General features: G+C 46.2%; 2 protein-coding genes across 2 annotated transcripts in view; both read right to left on the bottom strand.

Annotated features, from left to right (window-relative positions):
• Positions 1–13,637: 13,637 nt before the first annotated feature.
• RDM1 (RAD52 motif containing 1) lies at positions 13,638–20,546 on the bottom strand. Its single transcript, XM_087826508.1, is given in 9 exon segments — positions 13,638–14,030; positions 14,032–14,075; positions 15,141–15,207; positions 15,209–15,324; positions 15,702–15,732; positions 15,734–15,819; positions 18,146–18,204; positions 18,648–18,723; positions 20,388–20,546. Coding segments are annotated over 9 exon segments (690 nt in total). The 3' UTR covers positions 13,638–13,978.
• A 1,807-nt stretch (positions 20,547–22,353) lies between these two features.
• The window catches only part of LOC107535299 (leucine-rich repeat-containing protein 37B-like), a 38,518-nt gene continuing 33,574 nt past the window's right edge, over positions 22,354–27,297 (bottom strand). Inside the window, exons 12-15 of the mRNA XM_016210697.2 lie at positions 25,165–25,202; positions 23,080–23,131; positions 22,893–22,999; positions 22,354–22,786 (exon numbers count right to left, since the gene is read on the bottom strand). Coding sequence (XP_016066183.2) covers positions 22,702–22,786; positions 22,893–22,999; positions 23,080–23,131; positions 25,165–25,202 — 282 coding nt within the window. The 3' untranslated portion in view covers positions 22,354–22,701. The remainder of the gene's footprint in view (positions 22,787–22,892; positions 23,000–23,079; positions 23,132–25,164; positions 25,203–27,297) is intronic.

The raw sequence follows: 27,297 nt of genomic DNA, 5'->3' as shown, positions 1-27,297 counted from the left end.
GTCATTTCCTATCTCTGCCATATCCTTCAAACACCTAACCACATGCTCAGCTCACCAGTCCCAGATCTAGTTCAGGTTGCATTGTTCCCCTGCTTCCTGAAAAGCTGAGGATAAACACCAAGGCATTTTGTTGTAGAGCATGAGACTTATGTCAGAGACAATGAAACTAAAAACCAGATGGCGCAGATCTGGCCAAGGAAGTCTCATCAACACAGGTGGGCCTGTTTGCCTTTCTATGTTACTGTACATATGTAACAGATAATATTTTGAAAAAATTTACAAGGTGTCTTTTCTCACTCCCCTAATTTCTTATACTTACTCCCATACCCTGCAAGCAACCAACTATAACCTAGACTCACTGCCCTCAGGGGAGGGTGGACATGGCTTAGAGAAACAAATCAGTTGAGTTCATCAGTGGATTTTCTTAAAACTCTGATAACAATTGTTCTGAAAGCACAGGCTTTCCATTTTAAGACCTGGGTATCTTGAGAGAAAAGGATTTCAGTTGGGGAACAGAAGGTGACTATAAGGCCAAGCCCCCCAAAAAACTGGGGATAGGGTTGCTACCATAAATGATATATGTATTTTTTAAATTCATGATGATTTTAAGAGCTAGTTTTCCACATATTGAAGACAAAATAAGATAGACATGTGTAGGAGAATAAAGTGAAAGATGTAAGTCAAACAGACATTTGAGAATGATCCTAATCGGGCCCCAACCTGCCCAGGAAGAGGGCGGACTGTAGATGTAGGGATCAGGAGGGAGATGTGGCCCAAGAAGACTGTCAGCCTTTCCAAGAAGCCTCAGGCCTGGTGGGCACAGAGGAGCCTAGAATGAGACAAAAGAAATACTGTCATCAACCTAACCCAGGAGGCCATGGGAGGACAAGTGACAAACCAGAGAGGTGATGTCCAGTGACCAGAGGGCTGAGATGCATCTCAGGTCAAGATTCCTTCAACAAGGAGCAAGAGTCCTGCGCTCTCCACAGCCTAACCACACAGCAGCCCCCCAGAATGCAGATGGACTCTGGGAAGAATAGGCGAAGGAAAAGAAAGATGGCAGGTGGAACATTCTCAACCCGGAAAAAACACCAGGCAGCAATTATGTTTACTCTGTGGCCACGCTAAATGATCTCTCACCAAAAAAAAATGGGGACAGGAGAGTTGGGTTCAATTATGGAAAAAAAAAAAATTCCATTTTTGCACTTCAAAGTCTGTGACTTCGAAATTCATAAGCATCACAGGAAAGAGGTAGTCTTATAAAACTCATCAGTGATATTTCCAGCAATCCCTTGTGTAGGGAATTGATTAAAGGGGGGAGAAGGTAGCATTTTCAATGCTTCAGAACTTAATTATGTCAGAATTATATTTGTCCCAGAGCAAAATTGGCAAGAACTTTGTAAATCTAGACACATAAAAGGAGAGGTTCAAAGCACCCTTAGGATAAAGGCTAGAAATGTAAGGCCCTGATGGTTTGGACATTCCTTGTTACTGCTTTCATTGTTCCATTTCCTGACACCTTTAAAAGGTTGTTGAATCTCTCAGTGAACTCATTAAAGAATGGTATCAGCCTTCATTGCTTCCAGAGAAGAGAACTGAATACTTGGGTATAGATTAATTTTTTTTCTTGCATGTCCTTTAAAATTTTGCACAATGTCTACTGTTACTTATTCAAAAATTATTTATTTCAAGACCACCGAGTGCATGATATCAAACTATTGGGGGAGGGGGAAGTCCCCTGAACATCCTGTCAGTATCAAGTCTGTCTTTCCCTAAAGAAAAAAAATTCCTTACTTTCTCTTTTCTTCTAAATGTATATATTTAAAACAATTATCAAATATTTTAACGTGAAACTACTGTCAATGTAAGAAATGCCTGCACCTGTAGAGAATTTTTATGAATTTATTTGAGCCAAACTGATAACAATTGCCAGGAAGCAGAATCTCAAGGGATTTTGAAAATGCTCCCCACAATGGCAGTTTTGCAGCTTATTTATACATTAGAATAAAAGACGACGTAGGGAGGGAACTTCATTGGTGGTAGATTAAGGAGGTGGGAGAAAGCAAAGTGGGGAAATCTCTGAGATTGGATAAAAAGTAAAGTGGAGAGTCACATCTTTACATTGGTGGGTACAGAATAGTTAGCACGTACAGCACATAGAGATGGTATTTGGGCAACAAGATAACTATGTGGTCTTGCGCTCTGGTCCCAGTGGTTGTGCCTTCAAGGAATCTAGAAAAGAAAATTACTCTGATAGTTCAAAGGTATGTTAACTTAGTTGCTCGAAGACAATAGACAGGCTCACTTAAAGGTAAAGATTAACCTTTGTCAAGGGAGCTACATGTCGAGAATGTGACTACCAGCCATGACCCACTCTTAGTTAGGAATTTCAATGTGTGAACCATCCGATGTGGTTACTTTGGGTCTCTGAGTTTGTAGGCCATCATGCAGTCCTCTCCTGAGCTTGTCAGGTTTAGTATGTGGCTCCTTTTTCATCCGCACTACTTAAAAAGCAGAAAAATGCAGTCACAATTTTGTCTCAATTTCTACACCTTTTTCCATTTTCTGTCTGCTTAGACTTAGTGGAACCCAAGAGGAGAGGCATTAAGGAGGGAGAACAGGTGGAGACAACTAGAAAAGAGAGAGAGGACGAGTCCCTTGGGTCTGTGAAGGGTGAGTATGGAAAGTAGCTTGGGACAGCCATGTGACCGCTGGGCTCAGTCATCAGGAAGAACTGGGGTTCCTTTCACCATCCACAGCTCAGGTTGTATCTTTGTTCCCTCCTTCTGCTTGCTCAGCTTCTGGTGTCCTAGGGGGAAAATGCCTGTCAGGGGAGCGTTACATAAGATTCTGGGTGGGGGTGACATAGGGAGAGGACAAGAGTTGCATAAACCAGAACAGGAGGAAACAGACAGGGAAGGGAACTGGGGGAGGCAGGTACTGCAAGAGAAGAGAAAAAACACAGGCCTGACCTCCAGAAGCTGCTCCACAAATGGTAGGCCTCTGTCCTCTATCTTGTTCTGGCTCGAGTCCCTCCCAGAGACCCAGAGAAACCTCAACTGAAAAGTCAAGTAAGGAGATACCAGCTCCCTGGCCTCAGGGTAAGAAAGTTTTATGAAAAGAGAAAAAGAAAAAAACAGTCTCATGTTGTGAAACAGGTGAAGTCCCACACTGCCCCACCACAAGGACTCCATGCTTTTGTTTATAACTCCTGGGTGAAGCACTTCTTCAGGAGGGCACTGGGGTCTCCTGCAGCCTTCTCTGGCAATGCAGCCTCTGTGGGACTGAGTTCCTCCCTTCCAGTTTGCTCAGGGGCAGGGAGGTGTGGGAAAAAAGATTCCAGTGTGAGAGGGAGACCCAGTTTCTGGCCCTAACTCCACCCCCTCTCTAATAATAAAACCAGAGACAGGTTACAGCTCTTCTCTAGACTTCATGTGACAAGTAAGAGGCTAGAATCTTCCAATAGTAACCAAGGTTCTCCTCACCCTCAGAGGGCCACAGGAGTCTCAAGAAGAGGCAGGCTTCCTTTTAACCTGGCGGATGGGTTTTGCACCCTTGGTGAAGCCTCAGCCCTCATTCTCAGCTGCTGAAGCAGACCCTCCTCTTGAGATGTCTCGCCTCATTATAGTCCATTACCTTGGAATATGTCCACTTCACCCTGGGTTTGTCTCACCTTCTAAAATATTCCATTACCTTTCACACTGAGCTGGAGGGAGCCACTGTTGGTGATTCTTTAGTTGGTGATTGTATGAGCTTCCAATTGCTGCTGTAACAAATCCCCCAAACTTGATGTCCTAAAACAGCACACATTTATTCTCTTAAAGTTCTGGAGGGCAAGACTTCCAGTCAAGACGGTAGCATAGGAAAACGCAGTACTCGCCTCCTCCCACAACCACATCAAAATTACAGCTACAGAACCACCACTTTTTGGAACTGCCTGAAAGCTGGCTGAATGGAAGTCCTTCAACTAGGGATTTAAAGAAGCCACATTGAGACTGGTAGGAGGGGTGGAGACATGGAATGGGCTGGTCCCCCCCACACCTGCAGAGGTTTTTAATTGGGAGGGATATCTTGGCTGCAGAGACCCCCCCCTTGAGGAGCGAGGGATCCCAGCCCCACACCAGGCCCCCAGCCCAGGGTTCCAGTGCTAGAAAGAGAAGTCCCCATAACACCTGGCTGTAAAAACCAGCAGAGATTGAGGCTGAGCAAGATGGAGGGCTGCTGGAGCCCCAGAGTTCCTCTTAAAGAGCTCACATACGGACTTACTTGAGACTCGCTCCCTCTGAGCTCTAGCACTGGGGCAGCAGCTCAAAAGACACCGGGGACATAGGGGGAGGAACTGAGTTGTCTGGCATCAGGGCAGGAGCTGGTGGAAGAGGGCAGCTTTCTCCCAGGCAGAAGTGTTCGCAGAGGCCATAGCTCCTTTGATGAGCCCTCCCCCCAGAGCTGGGACAGGGAGCCATATCTGAGTCTCCATCAATCTGGATAGCACTATTCACCGCCCTGGTGATTCCCTGAGACCCCATCCCACTCAACTTTCAGGTCAACCCAAGCTATTTCCAGTGGCCTTTCTATACAAATGCCCTGTCCTAGCTCATGCTTCAGACTTTTCTAAAATCTTTCAGGCAGCATCTGGCCTCAGCATGCCCTATACCTCTAAGTGGCTATTAGCAAGTCACTTCTCAGTCCTTGGCACTCAGTTTTCATAATATGAGAGGGTTGAACGAGATGGTCTGAGAGGTTCCTCCCACCTTTAATAAACTACATTCTGCAGATCGAGGCTTGACTGTGCTTGTGATTCTATGTCAGGGCCCTGTTCTGACTCATGTACTAGGAAGTTCTGATGGAAGGGTTATTAAGGAAACATGGATTTAGGTTATTCCCACAACACTCCAGGACCAAATCTGACACTTGTTCCTCTGTGCTCATGATAACACTCCACCTTTGCTTTGGGATTTAGAGAGCTGATCCACATGATGACGCTAGGAAGTTAGACACTATGCTCATTTTAAGTGAAAAGGCTGAGGCTCAGAGAAGGAAAGAGAAACTCTTCCAGATGCCAGACCCTGTGATGGGTGCTTTACACATCACCTCATAACAACCCTTCCAAGTGGATAATATTACCCCTACTTTACAGGTATGAAAATTGAGCTCCAGTAAGGCAAGGTGACTTTCCTAATGAATAGCCAATGATAAGTGACGGAGGCCCACTTTCCTGACTGAACTACTTCGTCTTCCCTCTATATAGTACTGCCGCTGTTACTTAAAACTTCTCCACCCCATGTTGACATGATGACCCTCAGCATCACAGCTGTCCTTTTGGATCATTCTTTCATGGTGCTCTCCAAACAGACTTACAAGCCTTAGCAAGTCACATCACCTCTGTGCCTCTGTTTCCTCATCTATAAAATTGGAGGTGCAAGTCCCGACTTCATAAGGGTGTTAAAATCATTGTTGAAAGTACTGAGCCCTACATATACTATGCTCTTTCCTATACCACATACATACCTTTTCATTTAAAGGAAGCACTTAATGGCTTCTCTTTGGCATATCCCAATTGCCAGCATCACTATTGCATGTTGGAGCCATCATTAAGTAAAATAAGTGTTACTTGAACACGAGCACTGTGATACCAACAATCAGTCTGATAACTGAGATGGCTACTAAGTGACTAACTGGCAGGTAGTGCATACAGCGTGGAAACACTGGACCAAGACATGATTCACGTCCCCAACGACATGGAGCAAGACAGAGCACAATTTAAAACTCATGAATTGATTACATCTGAATTTTCCATTTAATATTTTGGACGACAATTGACCATGGATAACTGAAACCAAGGAAAGTGAAACCACGGATAAGGGGGCAATACTGTAGATGAAGGAGGTGAAGGGGAGGGATGAGCCAAGGGTGACTCCCAGCTTACTGGCTTGGAAGCTGAGTAGGAGGGGATACCTTTTAGTGAGTGGAGAATGCAGGAGGAGTAGAGGGACAGGGGGATCTAATCCAATGTCCACATGTATGCCTTCATCTACTGTATACATACAGAGGAGCATGATAAGAACTCAAGATAGAAAAGCAGAGAGAAGGGGCTGCATGGAGACATTGTCTCTCTACGATGCTAGAAGGGGCCCTCAGGACATTGTTTCTACCTACATGAAAGGTGGAGCCAAGCCTCATGCAACCTGACTTGGCCACACCTGAAAAAAGGAGGCTGGTGCTGGACCAAACAAGGGCAGCATTATCAGTGAACCCATCCATGGAGCCACTGCTCTTGAAGGGAGAGAGCTGAGATCGACACCTGGGGAAGTGAAAACTGCAGGGCCAGAAACAGAAAGGAAACCAGTCCAGCAGGGCCAGGGCTTAGGAAGAAATGAAAAGGTGAGCAGAGCAGGACAAGGCAGTAATCTTGCAGAACATTAATTGTTCAGCCAGAATTCCCTGTACTCATGGCTGGGGCACTCTGCTGGACTGAGGTGGGGCCTCAAAGAGGCTGGAATGAGCCAGAAAGTTAGGATGCAAATCAAGCCCCTCCATGCTGATAGATCCACTGTGTTGACTGCTGGCTACTTTCTGCCACCACTGCCTAAGGGATCTTGGATCAGCTCTAAAGATCAAGAGCTTAACTCCATGGCCCTTCTGGTCCTTTCATTCCTGTTAGTATTTCAGCTCCATAGTGGGACTTGGGCATAACACATACTATTAGTCAAATCAGGAATTTATTCATTCATTTACCAAATATTTATTAAGCTCTACTATGTGTCAGGCATTGTGGTTATCAGTGGAGATACACTGCTAAATAATGCACACAGTGAAATACAAAAATGACCAATTTTAACTGCATGATCCTGGGCTAACCATTTCATCTGGGAACATCAGTTTGCCACCCAGGAAATTTCTAAGACCATTTACAACCATTTCAACCATCCTGAGGCTCCCTCACATTATTCATTCAACATATGCAGTAGCATATACTTTGCATATAACAAGTATGTTATTTTCCAATTCAAGGAAAAACACATAAGACAAAGGGCTATTTCCTGGATTTAGGACTGATATGGAAAATCTTACATATATAATTACTAAGATAGAATTTTATATTTAATAAATCCCTTTTATTAAAAGAACAAAATTATAAGAAATAGAGACTATGTCAGAAGAGTCATCATATTATCATCATGTGCTAGGATTTGATTTAAATCCACCAACAAGACATGGCATGAATTTGGTTTAAAGTCAACAGGACATAGTGTAAATTTTTTAAAGAGAAAATCACATAAATAACACATATAACACAATGTAGTAAGTGCTGTGCTCATGGAGGTGGATAAGGTCCATTATCAGAAAGTGGCTGATTCAGCAGTTTCCATTTCCTTCCTCTCGCCCTGCCAAACTCATAGAAGCCAGCTCTCAGAAACTGAATCATGAGTACGAAGGGAGTTCCCCCCAAGAAGTCAATGAAGGGATGCAATTCAGGGCATCAACTGAGGACTGGGGTAGAGGGGTAGGGTGAGGAGGAGGCACTGTCTGTGATCAGTGGAATTGACAGTAACAAGGGAAGACACCTCAATGCTAAAGCCTCAGTGAAAATGGTCATTGCCCTGATCTTGTCTTTGCTTCACCTTCCTCAAGACCAGCATTAGCAATCATAGAGATGCGATAGAAACACAGCCTAGTGTTTTCAGAGAAGTAACTCTATAGTCCCTGGAAGGACAGAATTCCTAAGGTGTGGTCTCCCTTTGCTTCCACTGTTCTAGCCCCTTTTGGAGGAATTCTAAGTCCTCTGGTTTAGCCCCAATTTAGCTTCATCATCAAAGATCTAGCTCAGCATCTAGCCAAAGTTGTTGTTGGAACTCCAAGCCAATTGGAAAAACACCTCAGCATCTAGAATATTGCAGGACGATCATTTCAATCCCAGTATGGGTGTCCTTTATCCTGAGGAGAATCTACCTATGGATTTCCTAGGGGCCCAGATAAACTTTCTGAGCCCCCTGAGGAGGTAGAAATTTCTCCACCCCCGCAGGAAGCCCAAACTCATCATCCAGAGCTTTCTGAGGAGACTGAAGCTTCACCCCAACAAGAGGCCCCCACTCAGCATCCACAGACCGCTGAGGAGGTTCAATCATTTTCATCGGAGGCAGAGGCCAAGGCTTAGCATCCAGAGCACATCTAACAGATAGATCCACCTCCACTTCAGCAGGAGGCTCCTATCTCAGCCTCCACAGCTCCCTAAGGATCCTGAAAATCCTGCTAATACCCAGAAGGCCCCAGCTGTACCTCTAGAGTCTCCTTTGCAAAACCCTTACCCGAGCCTTCAAATCTCTCTGAAGAGGTCACTGGAAAGGGACAGGGACTGAGGTGGGTCTGCCCTGGCATGGTCTGGAATGTGTAAACTATTTTCTCCTAAGTGTCCTTGGTTAGAGAAGATAAGATTTTGTGATTTATTAGCTGGCTGTAAATTGCTCGGCCAGTTTGTTCAGCTGTCTTTCTCAGTTTCCCCATTCCACTTGCCAAGGAATTAATTTTCCTAGCTTCTTACTAACCTGCCTCATTTCCCCCTCAGAGACTTCCATCCCTAAAATCTTTTAGGGGTGATGAGGGAGATGGTCTGTCTTCAGTAACTGCTTCCTGCTGACAAGGGCTGTGGTCCCTGCCTGTGTAGGGTATGGAAGTCTCTCCCTGCCTGATCTAAGGGAGGCAAGGGGATGGGATCCAAGTCTGGAACAGAGAGGCTGTTAGCTGATTCTTCTAAAGTAGGGATGGGCCAGAATCCCTGAAGCATCATCATCTTGGTATGGAATTGTTGTATCCTAGAGGTGACAAATTTGATGAAAAGGTTAAAAAAACATGGTCCAAAGATGAGAACTATAACTAGTAGAGGTCCAAGGAGGGGGAAAACAGGTAATGGAGGGGAGAGCAGATTTTACAGTATCCCAGATTGAACTGGAAGAAGGGTTCCCCTTTTGAAAGTTATGAAGCCAGGTGGCCTGGACCTAGATTTTTTTTGATGCTTTCGTATACTTGACTCAAAGAGTTGATGGAAGCGCAGCAGGCTTTGTTTATGACTGCACATAGCCCTCCCTCTGCTGCAATAGGTAACTGAGGGATAGTCTATTATCTGGCACAACATTAGCAAGAGAATCTAGAGACCATTGTAAGGTGTTTTGTTTTGTTTTTTAATCCTCACATGTTTTTATTGATTCTTGGAGAGAGAGAGCGGGAAACATCAATGTGATAGAGAAACAACAATCAGCTGCCTCCTGTACATGCCCCAACTGGGGATTAAACCCACAACCTAGGTATGTGCCCTGACCGGGAATCAAACCCACAACTTTTTTGGTGTACAGGGTGACACTCCAACTAACTGAGCCACTCAGCCAGAGCAAGACTGTTGTTCTAAGTTTCTGAGGGCATTGCCAGTACTTCTTTCTAGGGCAGTTATACTGTCTGTTAAATTTCTTAAGGTGGCTTCATGGTAGGCAAATCCTCCCCGTGGCTGCTGCTAGGCCAACAGCTGCCCCTATGCCAGCTACAATGAGACCAACGGCCCTTTTATTTCAAAGGTTAGAGGCACTATGAATAGTGACAGAAATCTCTCAGGGACCAAGAAAACCAAAGATGCACTGGCCTTGAAATTGTGTATTGTCGACACACAGGTAGGCTAGAGCAGCAGGTAACGGCTAGTGGAACATGGCATAAGGTCTGCCATCATAAGGTAGGCTATTTTGGGGATGTCCACAAAGGAAGAGGAATCCATGAGGGATGTACCACCTCTGGGGATATGTTAAAAACTAGCCTCTTAGGGTGGACCCCAGTAGATTTCATCCTTGCAGTTAATGGAGAGGGGTCCCCCTTTTAGGAGAAGGTCACTTGGCCCTGTGGAGACCCTATGTGCTGTGGGGATCTGGTAAAGGAATTTCCAGTTAATATTAGTTTCTCCTTGCCAATGTCTGCAGGTGTTCCAGGGGTCATTTTAAGTCAGTCTGCCAGACACCTGTTGGCTGGTGCAGCCTAGCAGGCACCAGTATTGGCTTATGGGTATAGGAAATACTATTAGAAAAAGTCTTTGGATATATCAGAGATGGGCAAAATCATCTAGTTCAAGCTTATTGATACATTTGTGGACATAACACAATGACAGCATGGTTTTTTAAGTGTCCTGCATAAGATCCTCAATACTGACCAGCTCTTAATCTGATTGATGACTAGGGCAAGGCTGGTGCAAGGAAAGCGGCAGGGAACTGGAGGGAGGCCCAGCGGGAGGTAGTTGTCTTTCCTGCAGGGGAAGAGGATCAGGGGGTCCCTGGTGGCTCTGGGAAGAAGCCTGGCTCTTCCGCAGCCACTCTCAGCCCAAGACCAATAAAAGTTGGAGCCTGCGGCGGGGGAGGGGTGCTTGGTTGCTAAGCATGACACGGCTGCCAATTGTGACATGGCTGCCAATCGTTGGGATCCCGCTCAGCGCGTGGTGCCAGTACCCCACTTGCCTGGGTGGCTCACTGTGCCCCTCTTGCCTGGGTCACTTTCTGTGCCCCACATGCCTGGGTCGCTCGCTGTGCCTGGGACATCTGCCTATAATGTCCAGGCTGCACCTGTGGGCCCCATGGCTCCTGTTCAAGTAGCTGCTATTGTGGCTGCAAGTCCAGGAAGCTCAGCCTCCTGAGTTGTCCCTGGATCCTGATCTGCTGACCTCCACCCACCATCATTCCAACCTTCTTCAGTTGAGCAGGAGGGTTGAGATCAGCCTCCAAATTACTCTATGGATGTCGTAGCTCAACCTTCAATACATCATGAGGAGATAGACTCACCTCCAGGTCTGGGTGAAGCTCAGCATTCATTCCTATTAATGTTAAAGATGTGGACTTGACGTTTGATAGCTTCTGAACCCCCTAATCAGATTGAACCATCTGTAGCTGACAAGGTTTCAGCTCATCCTGCAAAGTCCACTGAAAAAGACAAATCTCCATCCCAGCAGAAGACTCCAGCTCAGCCTACTTCAGAGTCTGATGCTACTGCACTATAGTAGACTACAGCTCCTCCAAGCACCCTGAGGGGTCACTTCCACATCCAGAGCGTGTTCAGGCTCAGCAGCCAACCCTGTCCAAAGAAGTCACATTTCAAACTGTGGACCTTAAGCTAAACATCAATCCTGAACTTATTTCAGAGGCTGAAGCTACAGCATTCTACAGCAGAATACAGGACCTCCAAAGCACCAGGAGGTGACAATTCCACATCCAGAGCCTATTCAGGCTCAGCAGCCAACCTTGTCTGAGGTCCATTATAACCACTAGACCTAGAGCTTCCCATCGCTCCTGAACATACTTTGGAGGCTGATGCTACTGCATTGCTGCAGACTACAGCTCCTCCAAAGCACCCTGAGGTGACACTTCAACTTCCAGAGTCTGTTCAGGCTCAGCAGCCAACCTTGTCTGAAGAAGTCACATTTCAACCTTTGGACCTTGAGCTAACCATCAATCCCAAACCTACTTCGGAGGTATACGCTACAGCTCTGCAGCACACACTACAGCTCCTCCAAAGCACCCTGAAGTGACACTTTCACATACACAACCTGTTCAGGCTCGGCAACCAAACTGGACTGAACTCACAATTCAATCTTTAAACATGGAGTTCACCATAACTCTAGAACTGACTCTAAATATGTTGAATTTTCAATCCAGGAGAAGAGATCAGCTCTGACTCACATGCCTCTAGCCACTGTACAACCTATTCCAGTCCAGCAGAAGGGTTGAGCTCAGCCTCAGAAAGCTTCTTTGGATGTTGTAGATCAACCTTCTGTACATCATGAGGTGACAGTCTCCCTTCTACGTTCGGGTGAAGCTCAGCACTAGATGTTTCCTAATATCAATCTTAAAGATGTGGATATGAGAGTTTTAATAACTTCAGGGCCCCCTAAGAAGATTGAATTATCTGCAACTGAGAAGGAGGTCTCAACTCATCTTTCAAAGTCCACTAACACGGTCAAACTTGCATCCCAGCAGGAGATTCAAGCTCAGGCTACTTCAGGGACTGATCCTAGAGCCCTACAGCAGACTACAGCTCCTCCAAAGCACCCTTAGGTGACACTTCCAATTCCAGAGACTGTTCAGGCTCAGCAGCCAAGTTTGTCTGAAATCAAATTTCAACCACTGGACCCGGAGCTCACCATCACTCCAGAACCTATTTCAGAGGCAAATGCTACAGCCCTGCAGCAGACTACAGCTACTGCAAAGCACCCTGAGGTGACACTTCCACAACCAGAGCCTGTTCAGGCTCAGCAGCCAACCTTGTCTGAAGAAGTCACATTTCGACCATTTGACCTGGAGCTCACCATCATTGCCAAACCTACTTCAGAGGCTGGTGCTACAGCCCTGCTGTAGACTACAGCTCCTCAAAAGCACCCAGAGGTGACACTTCCAATTCCAGAGCCTGTTCAGACTTAGCAGCCAACTTTGTCTGAAATAAAATTTCAACCATTGGACCTGGAGCTCACCATCACTCCAGAACCTGTTTCAGAGGCGAATGCTACAGCCCTGCAGTAGACTACAGCTACTGCAAAGCACCCTGAGGTGACACTTCCACAACCAGAGCCTGTTCAGGCTCAGCAGCCAACCTTGTCTGAAGGAATCACATTTCAACCTCTGGACCTGGAGTCAACCATCTATCCCAAACTTATTTCAGAGGCTGATGTTATAGCCCTGCAGCAGACTACAGATCCTCCAAAGCACCTGAGGTGACACTTCCCCATCCGGGGCCTATTCATGCTCAGCAGCCAACCTTGTCTGACGAAGTCACATTTGAACCTTTGAACCAGAGATCACCATAACTCCAGAACCTTCTTCAGAGGCTTAACATCCTACAGCACTGCATTACATGCCTCTTGATATATGACAGAGGAAGGATACATCACCTACGTAGGATTCTTCCCAAAAAAGTTTACTTTGAATCTAATCATGAGCAAACTGACAAATCCAGACTGTGGGACAATTTACAAAAGAACTATATTAGAATCTTCAAAAAAGCCAATGTTATGAAAGACTAAAAAAGGTAGGGAAATTTTTTAGATTAAAGCAAACAAAGACATGACATGTGATGCCTGATCTTTGACTGGATCCTGGATCAAAACCAAACAAGTATAAAAAACATTATTGGCAAAAAAAAAAAGAGAGAGAGAGAGAGACAGAATTAATGGGGTTTGGCCAGGATGGAATAACTGGGACCAATTTAACCTCCTGCATGAAACAACTAAAAAGCCAAACAAAATATTTGAAACAACAGTTTTCAAGAAAATGGATCTTAAGCAATGAAGAACAGTGATCCCCAAGAGATAGGAAATAAATGAAGTGAACTCTATGCTTGCCTCAGCTTACAGCTCTGAGTGTCTAGGTCATGATGCAGGGAAGGAGAAGCCCAAGTGGAGCGGGATGGGGGGCAAGGTGACTAGAATTTACAAAGCAGAGCACTAGAAAGTAAAGAGGTGGCCAGACAAGGACTCTGGGGTGCTGGGGCTGGGCCCTGAGCAGGAGCCAAGCCTTTCTGGGAGCGCCTTTACCGTAAGTGTCCTTAGCTACCACAGGCCTCTTTACGGCTTCAGGTCCCACCCTTTTATGGCACCTTTGTTTACACCACCTTTATGAGGCCAGGGCTGAGATTGGCTCTGCACAAGAGCAAGCCCTTTTTCTAGAATCACCAGGGACCAAGAGGTCTTTTTCCACGTAAAGGGAATGATGACCTCCTGCTGGGGCCCCATCCCTCCTCAGGATCTGAGCTGCCCACCTGGCTGGCCCTGACCCTAGCAGCCCAGGGATGGTGGGATAGACAGAAGCTACACCACAAGAATTCAGCTGATGAGAATGAGCTTTTCTGCAAAATGTAAATGGTAGCAACTGAGAATTCTTGTCTAAAATGAGGATGTAATGAATAGTTTGTTTCTTTCAAGAGTAAAAGCCTTGGCCACCTTCTCACCCCAGGCAATTCAGAAGGGCTAGTCCAGTTCTGGCAATCTCAGCTCCTCCTCAAAGCTGAAATCTGAGAGATCCTTCCTCCCCCTGGTCATACTGCTCCCAAGAAAAGTACCTGACCTACAAAATATACCAGTTAGGGCAGAGGGGAGGAGAAATGTTGCCATTTCCTTGAAATTTTCAGTATCCGTGTCTTATTCTTAATTCATTGCTCTATTAGAAGGGCTACCAAAATTTCTGTAGATGGGGTTTTGGAGGTGCAGGCCTGCAGAAGCGAGTGGAGGGAGAAAGCCCATGGGAATTGCTGGGTCCTCACTCCAGATGGCCTTCAGCCACTATCTCTTTGCTTCCCTCTTGCTGGGTGAACAGGAATCAACTATGGGGGGACTGCGGTCACCTGAGTTAAGTCTGCAAGGAGCCTAGAACAGAGTGAGGCTGTGAGGGGGCTGCTAGGGGGAGCACAGGAATATGTGTGGGGGGAGGCCTGCGGGTAGCTGGGCGCCCCTGTGCTGTGGTATGGAACTCCTCAGGGCCTCTGTCCACGGCTTGGAGAGGAAGGTAGGGGAGCCCCCAAAAGTGTCCCCCTCCTGTTCCCCTTGGGGGAACTGATACCAAAAGATCCAGAGGGTATGTGGGGGGAGGGGAGCTGGGGGACGGCAACTCATGCAACCCAAGCAGGGCAGGGTAGTGGTTAATCCACTCCATCCACCAACAGCCCTGCCTCTGACTTAAAATCCTAAGCCTGAGTGCTATTTTAGGAAAAAACTCAGTACCAATTGGAATACCCCTTCTAGGTATTTATGTTGACTCTTTCTCCTCAAGCCCTTCTATAGGAGACAAAGGACAATATTTACATGAGAGTTTATTTAAATATTTGAAAGATAATTTTGTTGGGATAACTGAAGGCCACATAAGACCAGTATTTGAAGCAAAATCTTAACCAAAAATGGAAAAAACATAATTTCCCTCCTCCTAAGCATCTTAGGAAGAAGTCAGCTCTAAAATTTTAAAGTTAAAGGTTTTGTTAAGTATTGCCTAAGATTAAAAACTCACACCCATATTGTAAGGCAGAAAACTCTGCCCAGAGTTAGTAGTTTAGGAAGGGGAGGGCTTGATGATGACTCTGAAAAGATGAGTTTCAGAAAGAAAGTAAAAAAGAGAGGTCCCCACCGCCCCAACACACACTGGAAACAGACCTTCCTCTAGCTTATCCGAAGGCTCCTCGGCCATACCAACTCTAGGACTGCTGTATGCAGGATGGCAACACAACCTCTAAAGCACAGAATTTCGGGCTTTGCTTCTGAAGTGGTGGTGGTGCAACCACAGTATCTTCATTTTCCCTTTCTTCAAGGTCAGAAAGATCCTGAAGCTGTAGGATTTTGAAGTAAAGGTCCTTCCTAAGATCTCAATGTAGACTTCAAAATCTTTTGTTATTAGAAATAAAAACTAAATTCCACCAATCCCAGCTATCAGTTGAGGTGTCCTATAGCTTCAAAATCAAGACTTGCAAATGAATTACTAGATACAGACAACTATTTTTTATATGTACCATACAAATACTGGAGAAAGTTATGGACACCACCACCCAAGCCTATGAAATTATTAATTCTAGGTGGCAGACCAATACTCAGACTTAAAGGTCTCTCACATCTCCTCCCCACAACCCAGTTCTATTCTGCTCTCTAAAGTCTAGAATTTCAATGTTGACAGGAATCGAGTCAGTCAAAGAAAATCCACAAAGTTTACCTTGGTGATCCTTTTTGACCAATCATTGAAAACAGTAATTTGCCAATTCTTGGCACTGGGAGCTGCTTAGGGCAATGGCCTCATGTTAAACCGCCCTATGTCTGGTGCCAAGACAAACCTAAAGACAAAAAGAGATAGACCTAAGAACATCACAATCTGACACAGAGACTTATTTTTGAATACACCTGAGCTTTATCAATGCCAATTTCATAGAGTGGTTGTGAACATTAAATAGGATACAACATTTTAAGCAGTAAGTTCATAGTAAACTGTAAATAAGTATTCTTTTTTAAGTCACAATAGTTTTGTGCATCATTATCTGAGGCCCTGATAAATTGAAAGGTTTCCCTGACCTCTGGTGGTGAAAGTGATGATGAAAGCAACTTAGAAAGCCCTGCATAAGCCAATTATAGGGTTATGGGTAAGCAAAGGAAGTAAACTGTTTTAGTCATTCCATCCTATAGCTCCTGTTTGAGAATATAGCCTAGAGAACAGATAAAATGGACCTGCCACTGAGGTAGGATCTTAATCTACAGCATTTCCCTCCCCAAGTTACTAACCCCTGTTAGAAGAGGGAATGCAGATACTTCTCTATAAATTTTTCAGTTCATTATCTTCAAAGTTTTATTTTTCACCCATGAGCTAAACTAAACTAGATACTAAATTTTTTCTAGTTTTCTTAAATATTTGACTACAACCTTCCAAACTAATGCTTCATTTTTCTCTCATCCTTTGCCTTGCAATTATTAACAACCAGAACATTTTCCTTTTATCGGACCATTTGTCATAATGCTTGTCATTCTAGCTTTTGCCCCAGTAATACTAAGATTTGTAAAACAGTTTTCTCCACCAGGTTACAAGCCCTACTTATACTCAGGGAATACCACCACGGACACCATCACAATCTCCTTTGTGCCAAGGCCTCATCTGCCCTCTGACAGAGCAAGGATCTTTTGGCTCTGACGGAAAACGTCCCCCCCTCCTTTCAGCACAAAGTAGTTACAGAAGAGAAACTCTGCACCCCTTTACTCTGAAAGAATTCAGTGCCAAAAAAATCCTTGAGGAGGGAATGTTAGGTGGGCCAGGTACAGAAACCGGGGTACAGAAACTCACCAGGGCAGGAAGCCCCAGAAGCCCAGCAACGGGCAAAACTGTGAAAACAAGAACCTTGTCCCCAGGGGAACCTATCCTCCCCCAGCATATCAATAGTCATGAGGTTTAGATCCCCCCTGAGCGTTCCCTCCCTGAAGATAACATCTGGGCCTCAGTTGTATTTCAGCCCCAGGCCCAGAAAAGTAGCAAAACCAGACAAATGGCGCAGTGGCTAACTCAGGACCAGCTATATAGACTAATGACCCCCTGCCCTGGCACCCACCAATCAGTGGAGACCACAATCCTGAAAGAGCACACCCGGAAAGCTGATGAATATTCTATTAAGACCCTCCCCTGACACCTACCCTAAGGTTTCCACCTGCAAGAGAAAGGACCCGGTGCCCACTCCCCACCAGGGGAGCACACCAGTGCCATCTTCTTCCCCCTTCTTCCCTGGGGGGGGACCCCATGAGACTTGCAACCAGGGGAGCAATGGGCAGCAGCAGCCCATCCCAGGCTAACTTCCTGAACCTGTCTCCAAGGCCCCCTTCTCTCTGACTCCTCAGTGAGCCCAAGCAGCCCCGCCTGGGCTCTCCTGTTCCTCCTTCTATGCACCTTCCTTGTTTCACTGCCCTAAGTATATTTTTGCTGCCATCTGGACCCAATACCCTTTGACTCAGTGCTGTGTGGCCTTTCTCTTTGGATGTCCCCAGCCCCTTTTCTTTAAATAAATGCCTTTTAATTATCCACCTCTGAGATGGCTATTTAGCCTGCCCTGCGCACCACCTTAGCCATTTCTTAACCAAGGAGTGACCTTAACCATTCAGTTTCATTTCTTTGGGGCTCTGTGGGCATCGCTGGCTCACTAAAACGATGAGGACACAGAAATCAGGACGCCCCCCTGCAGCGTTTGGGAGGCCAAACTGGGAGCGCACAGTGAACAGAGAATGCTGTCCCGTGGTCCCGTGTCAAGTAAGTGCGTGAAACGTCACACCCAGAAAATAAAAACCCCCATTTCCTTCTGCTCCCCAAGGCAACTGCGGAGACGGTGCAAACTCAAAACACTGCTCATTTCATGAACGAATTTTTCTCTGAAATCCTAACATTCGAGAAGCATGAGAAGGCAACATGTGCTGGCTGTTGAGCGTTCTCTCTCAAAAATCAGTTGGGGCTTGTGGGCTGCTGAGGCCCCCTGTGGAACCAAGCGCCCTCTCAGAGGAGACGAGGCGGCTGAGGCGCTGAGGCCGGACTCCGAGACTCCCAGTCTCCAGGAAGCGGCTTTCTCCCTTCCTCCCTCCCGGCCCGGCTCCCTGCAAGGCCGTGGCCCTGCGTCCAGGGCTCAGTTCCCATACCAGCAAGGTTTTGTCACTCTCGGTGGGATCTGCAAAAGGCACCGACTCCGCCGTTCTACCTTTAACCGTTACCGCGCGCACGACGGAGGCTCAAGTGGCACTGCGCCTGCGCAAGGCTCGGGAGTGAGGCGGGGCCAGCTCAGCGGGGCGGGGCCAGCTCGGTGCCTGACCTCCCCTGGCCCCGCCCACTCCGGGGATTCTTTGCTTCTAGATCCCTCCCCGCAGCCCCACCTCACCGAAGTCCTACTACTGTACAGTGCTCGTCTACTCAAGCGTATTTTAAGGGTAGAGTCCAAAGACCTGGAGGGTAGGGACGTCTTTATAGCAGCTGGCTTCATCTTCGCTTCCAAAAAAGACTAGAGTTCTAGGCAGTTATCACTACTGAATTTAAAAATTTTAGATTTCCCGACTCTGAGAAATGACCCCCAAAGGTGTAATCCTTTGTCCGCTGCCGCCCTGTGCGCTGGTCCGCCGGGTCGCGTCTGCGCCAGGCGGCAAGCACCTCCCCACGCCCCGCCCCCTCGCCCCAGGCAGCCTGGCTGTGGGATTGTCTCAGCATCTTCATGCTTCTCTGCTGCCTGTAGGGAGAAAGTGGAGAGTTAGCTTCGGCCACAGGGAGGCTCTGCCAGGCGAGGATGACAAAGGCATCAAAGGACAAGAGTTGGAGTTGTTACAAGAGAATAATAAAAAATGGTAGACCATGGGCTCCAAGGTGGGAAGGAGAGAAGGGAAAAAGGGAGGGGTGTGGTAGGTGAGAAAATGGGAGTCACTGGTGGTGGTGGGGGGAGTGTCTGCCTAGGAGTAAGTGAGCTGGTGAGGGTGGAAACTTGGGGATGGGCCTGTCAGCAATGAGAACAAGATCTAGGGTGTGACCCTGGGAGTGGGCAGCTGGGCAGAATGGAGAAAGTGATATCTGGAGGCAAGGTGGTCAGGGTGCTGATGAGATATCCGTGTGAATGTTGGAGTCACTGAGAATGAGGCCCAAGTGTATGGGAGGCAATGAGCACCACACCCCCCAGAATGCGGGGAGTGGCTGGGAGGTGGTGGCTGCCAGCACTGGCAGGGGCATGGGTGGCATAGCTGGTGGGTGTGTGTTCAAAAGAGCCATGGGTTTGAAGGAGACCATGGGATGGTTTGGAAGCTGGATAGAGAATGAGAACACCTCCCTCCACCTGCTGACCGTGAGGCGCCTCATTTGAAAGGGCTGCTGGGAACTCTCCACCAGGGCCAGGAGGTGGAGGAACGCCCTGAGGACACTGAGACCCCCCAGAAAGTGCTGCAGACAGGTCGAGAGACAGACCTGAACCTAGGGGTGGGCCAAGCTGCTCACTGGACAAACACTTGGCAGACTTCCCAACCAGCTGCAGAATGGGCTAGCCAAGTAGGATGGGTGGGAAAGAGAAGGCTGTGGAGAACATGGGTTATGGTGCTAGAGGCGCTGTGGAGGAAGGGTCCCAAGGAGGATGAGAAGTTAACTAGGTGTTAGCACAGGTTAACTAGCTTTTCTAGAACTGCCTTGAACAGCCCCCGAACTGAGGCTTCTAGCCTGTCTCTCCCAGCCCAGTTCCTCCTTCCTTCACTCTGGAGGGAGAGGACCCCTCCCTGTCTGGGGCCTAGAGGCTGGGCAAACCCAGATGTAAGTAGGTAAGGGGCGCAGGGAGAGCAGGTTCCATCCCCTCACCCCTGCTCCTTTGTAGATAATCTCAGTAGGCACCAGAAGGCACTACCTAATGGCACAGAAATGCTCTTCAACCTTGAGGAGGGTTGTGAGGAGCCAGGGGAACTAGCAGGATCTTGCCTGGGGGATGTGGGAGGAATACTGTGGGCTCCCAGGTGACACCTTTCAGGGATTCTGTTAAGGGAAGGGCAGTGAACTCACAGGGCCCTTCTCCTTTACCACCACTGTGTGGAGGAAGGGACAAGGTGTGTGGGAGTCAGCCTGGGTTTTGGTGGCAGCTTCACCAGGAAACATCTATGTGACCTTCAGAAGTCACTTCCCTCTCAAGTGCTTGGTTTCCTCATCCATCAAATGTCAGGTCAGTTGATCTTTAAGGTGCTCCGCTCCCCTGACTTTACCAGCTGATTGTCCTAGCCTCAAGAGCCATCATTTACCCCCAAACCATTCTCTTAGCCCCACCCAGAGCCTGCTCACTGGACAAACACAGGAAGATGTTCCTAAAGATGAGGGCATGGATTCAGCCCAGATCCACCTTAATCTCAGGCTGTCTTCAACTAGACCTACCATCTCCCAGCTCATTCCATTCATGGGGAAGATGAGGACAGAGTGTAAATAGCTCAGGATGGACCAGCACCACTGCAGGGACACCACTGGACACATCAGTCCTCCTTCTCCAGGGATCAGGAGCATCCTTGCCAAGGCCTTCTCCACCAGCACCACCATCCTGCCACCCACCAGATGGGACAATGAAAGCAGAAGTATGAGGGAGGAGCTGAAAAATTCAAAGCTTAGGCACCCACCCCAGACCAGCTCAGGCCCCTACATTACTGTCCTTGCAGCTGGGGCTTCTCCTTGGGGCTTGTCATAATGCTTATTAATCATTTGGGGTAATTGGTGTTTAATACCCATCTTAGTTGACAGACTGGAAGCTTCATGAGGGTAGGGACCAGGTCTGGTTCAATGCTTTATCCCCAAAGCTTGGAACTCTTGACTTGCATATAGCAGGTGCCCAATAAATAAGTGAATGAATGATTATATGAATAAATGCTTTTGAAGAGCTCTAAATCTAGTAGGAAAAATTAGGCACAAATACTATGATAAAAAGAGTACAATATTGCCCTGGCCAGTATGGCTCAGTTGGTTGAAGCATCATCCCATGCACCAAAGGGCCGTGGGTTCAATTACTGGTCAGGGCACATACCCAGGTTGCAGGTTCAATCCCCAGTTGGGGCACATACAGGAGGCCAGGAGGCAACCTATTGATGTCTCTCTCTCTCTAAAATCAATTTTAAAAAATCCTCCGGTGAGGATTTAAAAAAATGCCAGGCCACAGTCTCTAATCCTCACACCAATTTTATGAGAAGGGTATTATTATTGTCCTTTCATGCATGAGAAAACTGGGGCATAGAGGGATAAGTAACCTGCCTGATGTCACACAGGTGAAAAATGGCCAAACCAAGGCTGGGTCCTGAGTAGGTGGAGCCTTGGGTCAGTCTTCAGTTGCTATACTCTCTTGCCTCCCAACAAAGTGGTGGGCACTGGGCTGGGCTCTTGGACTCAACAGGAAAAGGTCATTTGCCAAGAAGGGCAATAGGTTTGGCTGATGGACAAGAAAAGGTTCCCAGAAAAAGGTCAGAAGAAGGGATGGGACTGAGAGGGTGGGGGAGTCTTATGGGAGGCAGGTTAGGGAGATACCAACTCAGTAGACTCACCAGCCCATTCCCAGCTGTGACTGACCTCTCTGAACCCTGACTCTGCTCAGTAAAATGGACATAAGATAGATCCACAGTCGCTTATCTAAAATCCTGGCGACCAGCTGGGCTTGGAATTAAGAATTTTTCAAATTTGAGAAAGGAAATTCAATGTATGAGTTGTATTGATACAGCACCTCCAGGGGACCTGGAACAGCCTCCTGGAATCAGGCATGTACATTTCTGCAGCAAAACATGAGGTGCACACTCAACGGGGTAAAGCTCAGATTTGGCCATCCTGTACATTTCACATTCAGGCACTTTAGGATTCTGGGGTTGGAGATGAGGGAGCATGGGACCGTTCTAAGGCATGTAGCTCACTGCACACTCTGAGAGTGTGCTTGTCTCAAGGCTTCCCTTCCTTCCTTCCCTCACATGCTGGGGACCAGGGAGGAGCTGGTTGGAGCAGAGGAGACAAAAGAGTTTCCAAGTAAGAAAACCAGTGGCTTCAGGGCCGTAGGACGAGGCCTGGCTTCCAGGGTTGCCTGGGCCTTGTCACCAGCTGTGCAGCAGGCAATGCACAGGAATGTGTCCAGACCAACGGTCTAGCAGGGGTGGGCAGCTGGCAGGCATGGATAATGCTGCATTGGGCCCTCCCTGCGGGCCCGAGGATCCCCAAGTGGCTGGATGTTGCCCTACAGGGGTGTGGTGGTGGGGGACACACACACCCTTTTCATCCCCCCAGGCTATCCTCCCAACTCCCACCCCAGGTCAAATGCCAGGCTGCCCAGCAGCTTCTGAAGAGGATGTGGAAGGAAATAATACAACTTTCATTCCTATTAATTTGTATTTCATTCTTTGGATTTTTATTATTTTTTCAAATAAACAGCATATTCATGTGTCTTCCAGTTCTCAGGGACTGGCTGTATTGGGGAACTGAGGGAGAGAAGCCCATCTTCACCCTGTTGGACCACACTGCCACTTGAGGTGGTACTGGCTTCCCCAGGGATTCAGCTTCAGCCCAGCTTTTCTTGCCTATGGCCCGTTATTTCCATATAAATACTTAACTATTTACACTTTAATTCCTTACCTCATGGCTAGAGTTGGTTATGAATTGATACATTTCAAATATGTTTTATTAACAATGCTAAGCCTGAGGATGGGATGGGGTTCACTCAGTGGTGGTTTCATGCATCACTTTCCTCTACTGTCTCTCCAGCAGACTCTGTTGCATCAGCCTTGGCAGATGAGGGGATGGCTTCACCCTGCTCCCTGGGGTGAGAAGAAGGCCAAGGCTTTTACTCTTTGAAAGAAACAATTAAACTACGAATTATTTCCTTATTTTAGAAAGAATTCTCAATTGTTCCCAATCATTTACATTTTTACAAGCTCATCCTGCGACTTCTCAGTTGTCCAAAAGAAGCCAAAGAGAGATGCAAACAAACTCTTGAGCGCAAACAGCAGCCTGCTGAAGAACCCGCCCTCCTAGAAAACAGAGAGGGAAATATGAGCTCTGTGTTTGCCGGCCTTGTCCCGCCACAGTACTTCATCTTCTTCAAATTTACCTCCATCGAGCGTTCTCCTGATGTGCCCTGCTGGAGACCTTCAAGAGAGCCTCTTGGAGGAAAATACATACCAACAATTAGTGATTCATGCCATTTTACGTGTCTCTCACACATAAAGCTCAGTTCTTATTAGGACTAAATGGGTACCTGGGTCCATACTCATGAGCAAAATCACCATAGACCTGGAACCTTGACAATGGTTCCTTGCATGCTGGGCTTCCAGAAGTTCCCTGTGTCTATTTAAAATGGCCCCACAATGTCTTTGGGGGGCCTTTGTATGTGGCTTGGCATGGAGTATAGGCAGGATTTTCAGCCCCACTCACCTTCTCGGCCCTTGGCCAAGTGCCCTCATGCAATGAACAAAAATCAAAAAGCACAGCCACACTGGGCAGAAGCAGTTTACTCTCTCCAGAAGCATTTTACATTGGTCCCCTTTAGACTTAGTCTCATGCATCATTTTCTGGGGCAGGCTGGGGGGTGCTTTTATTTTCCTACCTGCTTTTTCCTATAAGCTAAATCACACCAATTAAATGCCTGACTCCAGCTAGCAAAGTTATCTAGCTTGCTGACTTTCATACTGCAGGCTGTCACTGATGAGTGAGTTGTGGATCAGTTTAAAGGTCATAGCTGATGCTAAAATACAAAGTACTGTTTTTGAATACAAACAGAATAGGAAAAAATCAGAGTGCATAATAAGTTTGTTTTAGAAACTACTTATGTCTATATGATGTGTGTGTACCGAGTTGTGACATAAAATGTAGCTCACAGCCCAAGTACAGTATAATCAATGGAGAAGTCCCCAAAGGGAAAGTAACCATCTTCTTTCTGACACTCACTAGCAGTGTGACCATGGGGCAAGGTATCTTTCCTTTCCCCTTCTCCATTCCCCTTTTGTTAAAGGAAAAGACAAACTACTGTCTAAGGTCTCTCCCAGTTAAAATTCTCTGAGGTTTGGATGAAGGGAATAGAGAGAGTAGGGCCCTGAAAACGGGTAGCATAAAAGGGAAGTTTTCCTGCTACTTTACAGGAAGGACTCATACATTCCACCTTCCATGGGCCTTGAAGGAGACTAGCGCCCTTACCCTAAGACCAGGTGGCTTCCTCACCCCTTCCCCAGATCCTCCACCACCAGCAGGGAACACATACAACCAAGACCTCTCTCTCCCTCTGCACCGGTTCCTCAAAGGACTGCTGACAGCAGATGCATCTGTACCAGTCCCATTCTATCACAGCTTTGGCTAGGGAGCTAATTTTGCAAAATCCAGACAATGCATCAGGATAAATAACTATTCTTTCCAAATCTGATGTTTTCCTCACTGTAAATTGAGGAGATTGAAATGGATGAGTTCTCAGTTCTCCTCTAGTTTTTTGTTTTGTTTGTTTCTTTTATTAGCACTTATGATGAATTTACTTCTGGGCCATAAGTTTTTGATTTTTAAGGTCCTCTGGGATATCTTTTTCTTCTGTGCAGCCTCCTCTCTGTTTTAGGAACAATCTGCTCTTTTGCAGTAGGATCATCTCCATGTGGCAGGGAGAGCTCACATGTGGGTTAATCCGCCCATGAGCTCTGTAAGTTCTGCACCGCATCTGGGGAGCTTTGTTCACCCAGATGCGCTCAGTGACCAGAGAATCTACGCCTAAACCCTTACGCTCAGCACTGCTTTCTGCATTTTTAAGCATGTGCAGCAAAAATCCGGCACTCTTTTTAGGCCACCGACCCTGCGCCCAGCCCCACTCTTGGGCTGTGCACACCTACCAACTCCACCATTGTAATGAGGGAATGGCACACATTGCTTCTGTAAAGTGACATCCTTCAGATGCTTGGTGGCTTTTTGGATACGCATACCCTTGATGGCCTCCGTAGTTTTACAGGTGTTCTTTTTTTGGTTTGTTTGTTTTTTAAATGTATCTTCATTGTTGTCACGGGTGTTCTTAAAGTGAACACAAAGGTTTAAACCTCTTGACTTTCATGATTCTGCGGGGTTATCTGGGTCATTTTCAGAGGTCACCGCCGGCCACTTACAGGAAGAGGAAGTTCCTCTACTTCTAAAACTTTACTTTAAAAATTCCTGGACTCATATTTACCTTGAGCTTCCTTTTTTAGCCTCTTTCCCGTAACAAATCTGTTTTGGAAGAAAACAACATCATGATTATTCATCACAATGACCGTGATTTGTAAAGCTTTATTTGTTCCCTTTCAAGCGAGAGGACAGCTATTTTGAGGACAGGAACTCTGTTGAATAGTCCTTTGACTCTTCCTAGTCCCTAACTTAGGATCTTGCATGCAGCTGGCAATGCATTTTACTGGCTGTTTTAGGTAACACTCAGCAGATAATTCCTAATAAAAACTCTTGGAATTAGGAAAAGAAAATGAAAGTATCTACCAGACACCTACACAGCAGCTTTGTTTTAAGGTCAAGAACAGGAGTAGGATGCCTATTATTACTGTTACTGTTGATCAATGTTGAGGAGGTGCTAATCAATTTAACAATAAAAATGAGGTACTGGAAAGAAAGTGACAAAGCATATTTGCACGAGATGATGCACAACCTAAAAAGCCCAAGAACACAGATTAAAATTTTACTGGCAGTAGTACAACAATTCAGTTAGATGGCGAAATCCAAAATCAAGAGATCAACATGCAAACCTCAATAGTGTTCTTACAGGCCACAAATAACTAATTAAAAAATGAAAGAAAGAGCCCATTTCCAATATCAATAAAATAATAAAGTTCCCAGAAATAAACTTAACAAAAAATGTGTAAGACCTATGTCATGAAAACATTAAAACTTCTGAAGGACATTAGGAAGAATACAGGACATGAGATGCTGTGTCCCTAGAATGTTGTAAAAATGCCAATTCTTCTTGAATTAACCTACAAATGCAATGCAATCCTATTCAAATTTCAAGATTTTTACAAAATTGATTGAGAGAGAGAGGAAGGAAGAGGTTGAGAGAGAGAAACGTCGATGTGAGGGAGAAACACCAATGGGTTGCCTCCCATACACCCCATGACTGGGGATCGAGCCCACAACCTGAGTATGTGCCCTGACTGGGAATCGAACCCACGACCCTTTGGTGCATAGGATGACGCTCCAACCAAGTGAGCCACACCAGCCAAGGCCCAAGATAGGTTTTAAACAAAAACTGGCCAGCTGACATTTGGTAAAGAAAATATGCAAGAATAGCTATGAAATGTATGAAAAAGCTAAAAAAAGCAGGAGCTCACCCTACCAGGTATCAAAATATGTTGTGAAAGAATTGAAATTAAATAGTGATACTACTATTGGTACAGAAAAAGATAACTGGATCCACAGAACAGAGTCCTGACAAAGGTAGTATTTTATATTTTAAATCAGTGAAGAAATAATGAGCCATTCAAAAAAAAGATTTTAAGACAACTGGATCTTAACGTGGGGGAAAAACAGACAACCACATTAAAATAAAACCAATGACGATTTAAAAATATTAGAAAAAACAAGAAATGTTTTAAAAATGACTAAAAAGAATATCAGAGACTACTTTCATACTGTGAGGTGACAAAGGCTTTGCTAACAAAATCCAAGCCATAAGCCATGAGAAGACTGGCAGACATGGTGACAGACTGACCACACATGACCTACTCATCACAGCCCTTTCCCCCTTCTTCCTGTTGATTTATGGAACTCTTTTTATAGTAAATATCTTAATCCTTTCAGTGGCTTTAATTGAATTTCAATGTTTCAGATATTCCCCAGTGTTTTTCTCTTTTGTTATTGTTGTTAATCCTCACCGAAGGATATTTTTTCCATTGCTTTTCAGAGAGAGTGAAAGGGAGGGAAGGAGGGGGGGAGAGAGAGAAAAAAAAAACACCATCCATGTGAGAGAGAGACATCAACTGGTTGCCTCCACTGGGGGCAAGGAGCAAATCTGCAACCCAGGTATATGCCCTTGACTGGCAATTGAACCCGAGACCCCTCTGTGCTTGGGCTGACGCTCTAACCATTTAGGCCACTGGCCAGGGCCCCAGTGTTTTTGTCTTTGAGAAGACAGAACAGTGGGGCAAGAAGACAGCCTTTGCAGTAGGCAAAACAGGGTTCTGCTTTTGGTTTTGCCACTGGGGCCTTAAGTTGATCTTCATCTATGGAAGAGGGTGGTACTATCATCCTCATAGAATTGTGGGAATTGAATCAGACAATATATGGAAAATTGTTCATCCTATGCTTGACAGAAACCAGT

The sequence above is a fragment of the Miniopterus natalensis genome, chromosome 17 (genome assembly GCF_054644295.1).
Source record: "Miniopterus natalensis isolate mMinNat1 chromosome 17, mMinNat1.hap1, whole genome shotgun sequence".
NCBI classification, from domain to species: domain Eukaryota; kingdom Metazoa; phylum Chordata; class Mammalia; order Chiroptera; family Miniopteridae; genus Miniopterus; species Miniopterus natalensis.
Note: the sequence above shows the minus strand (reverse complement) of the source record. Positions and strands in the feature narration are given on the sequence as shown.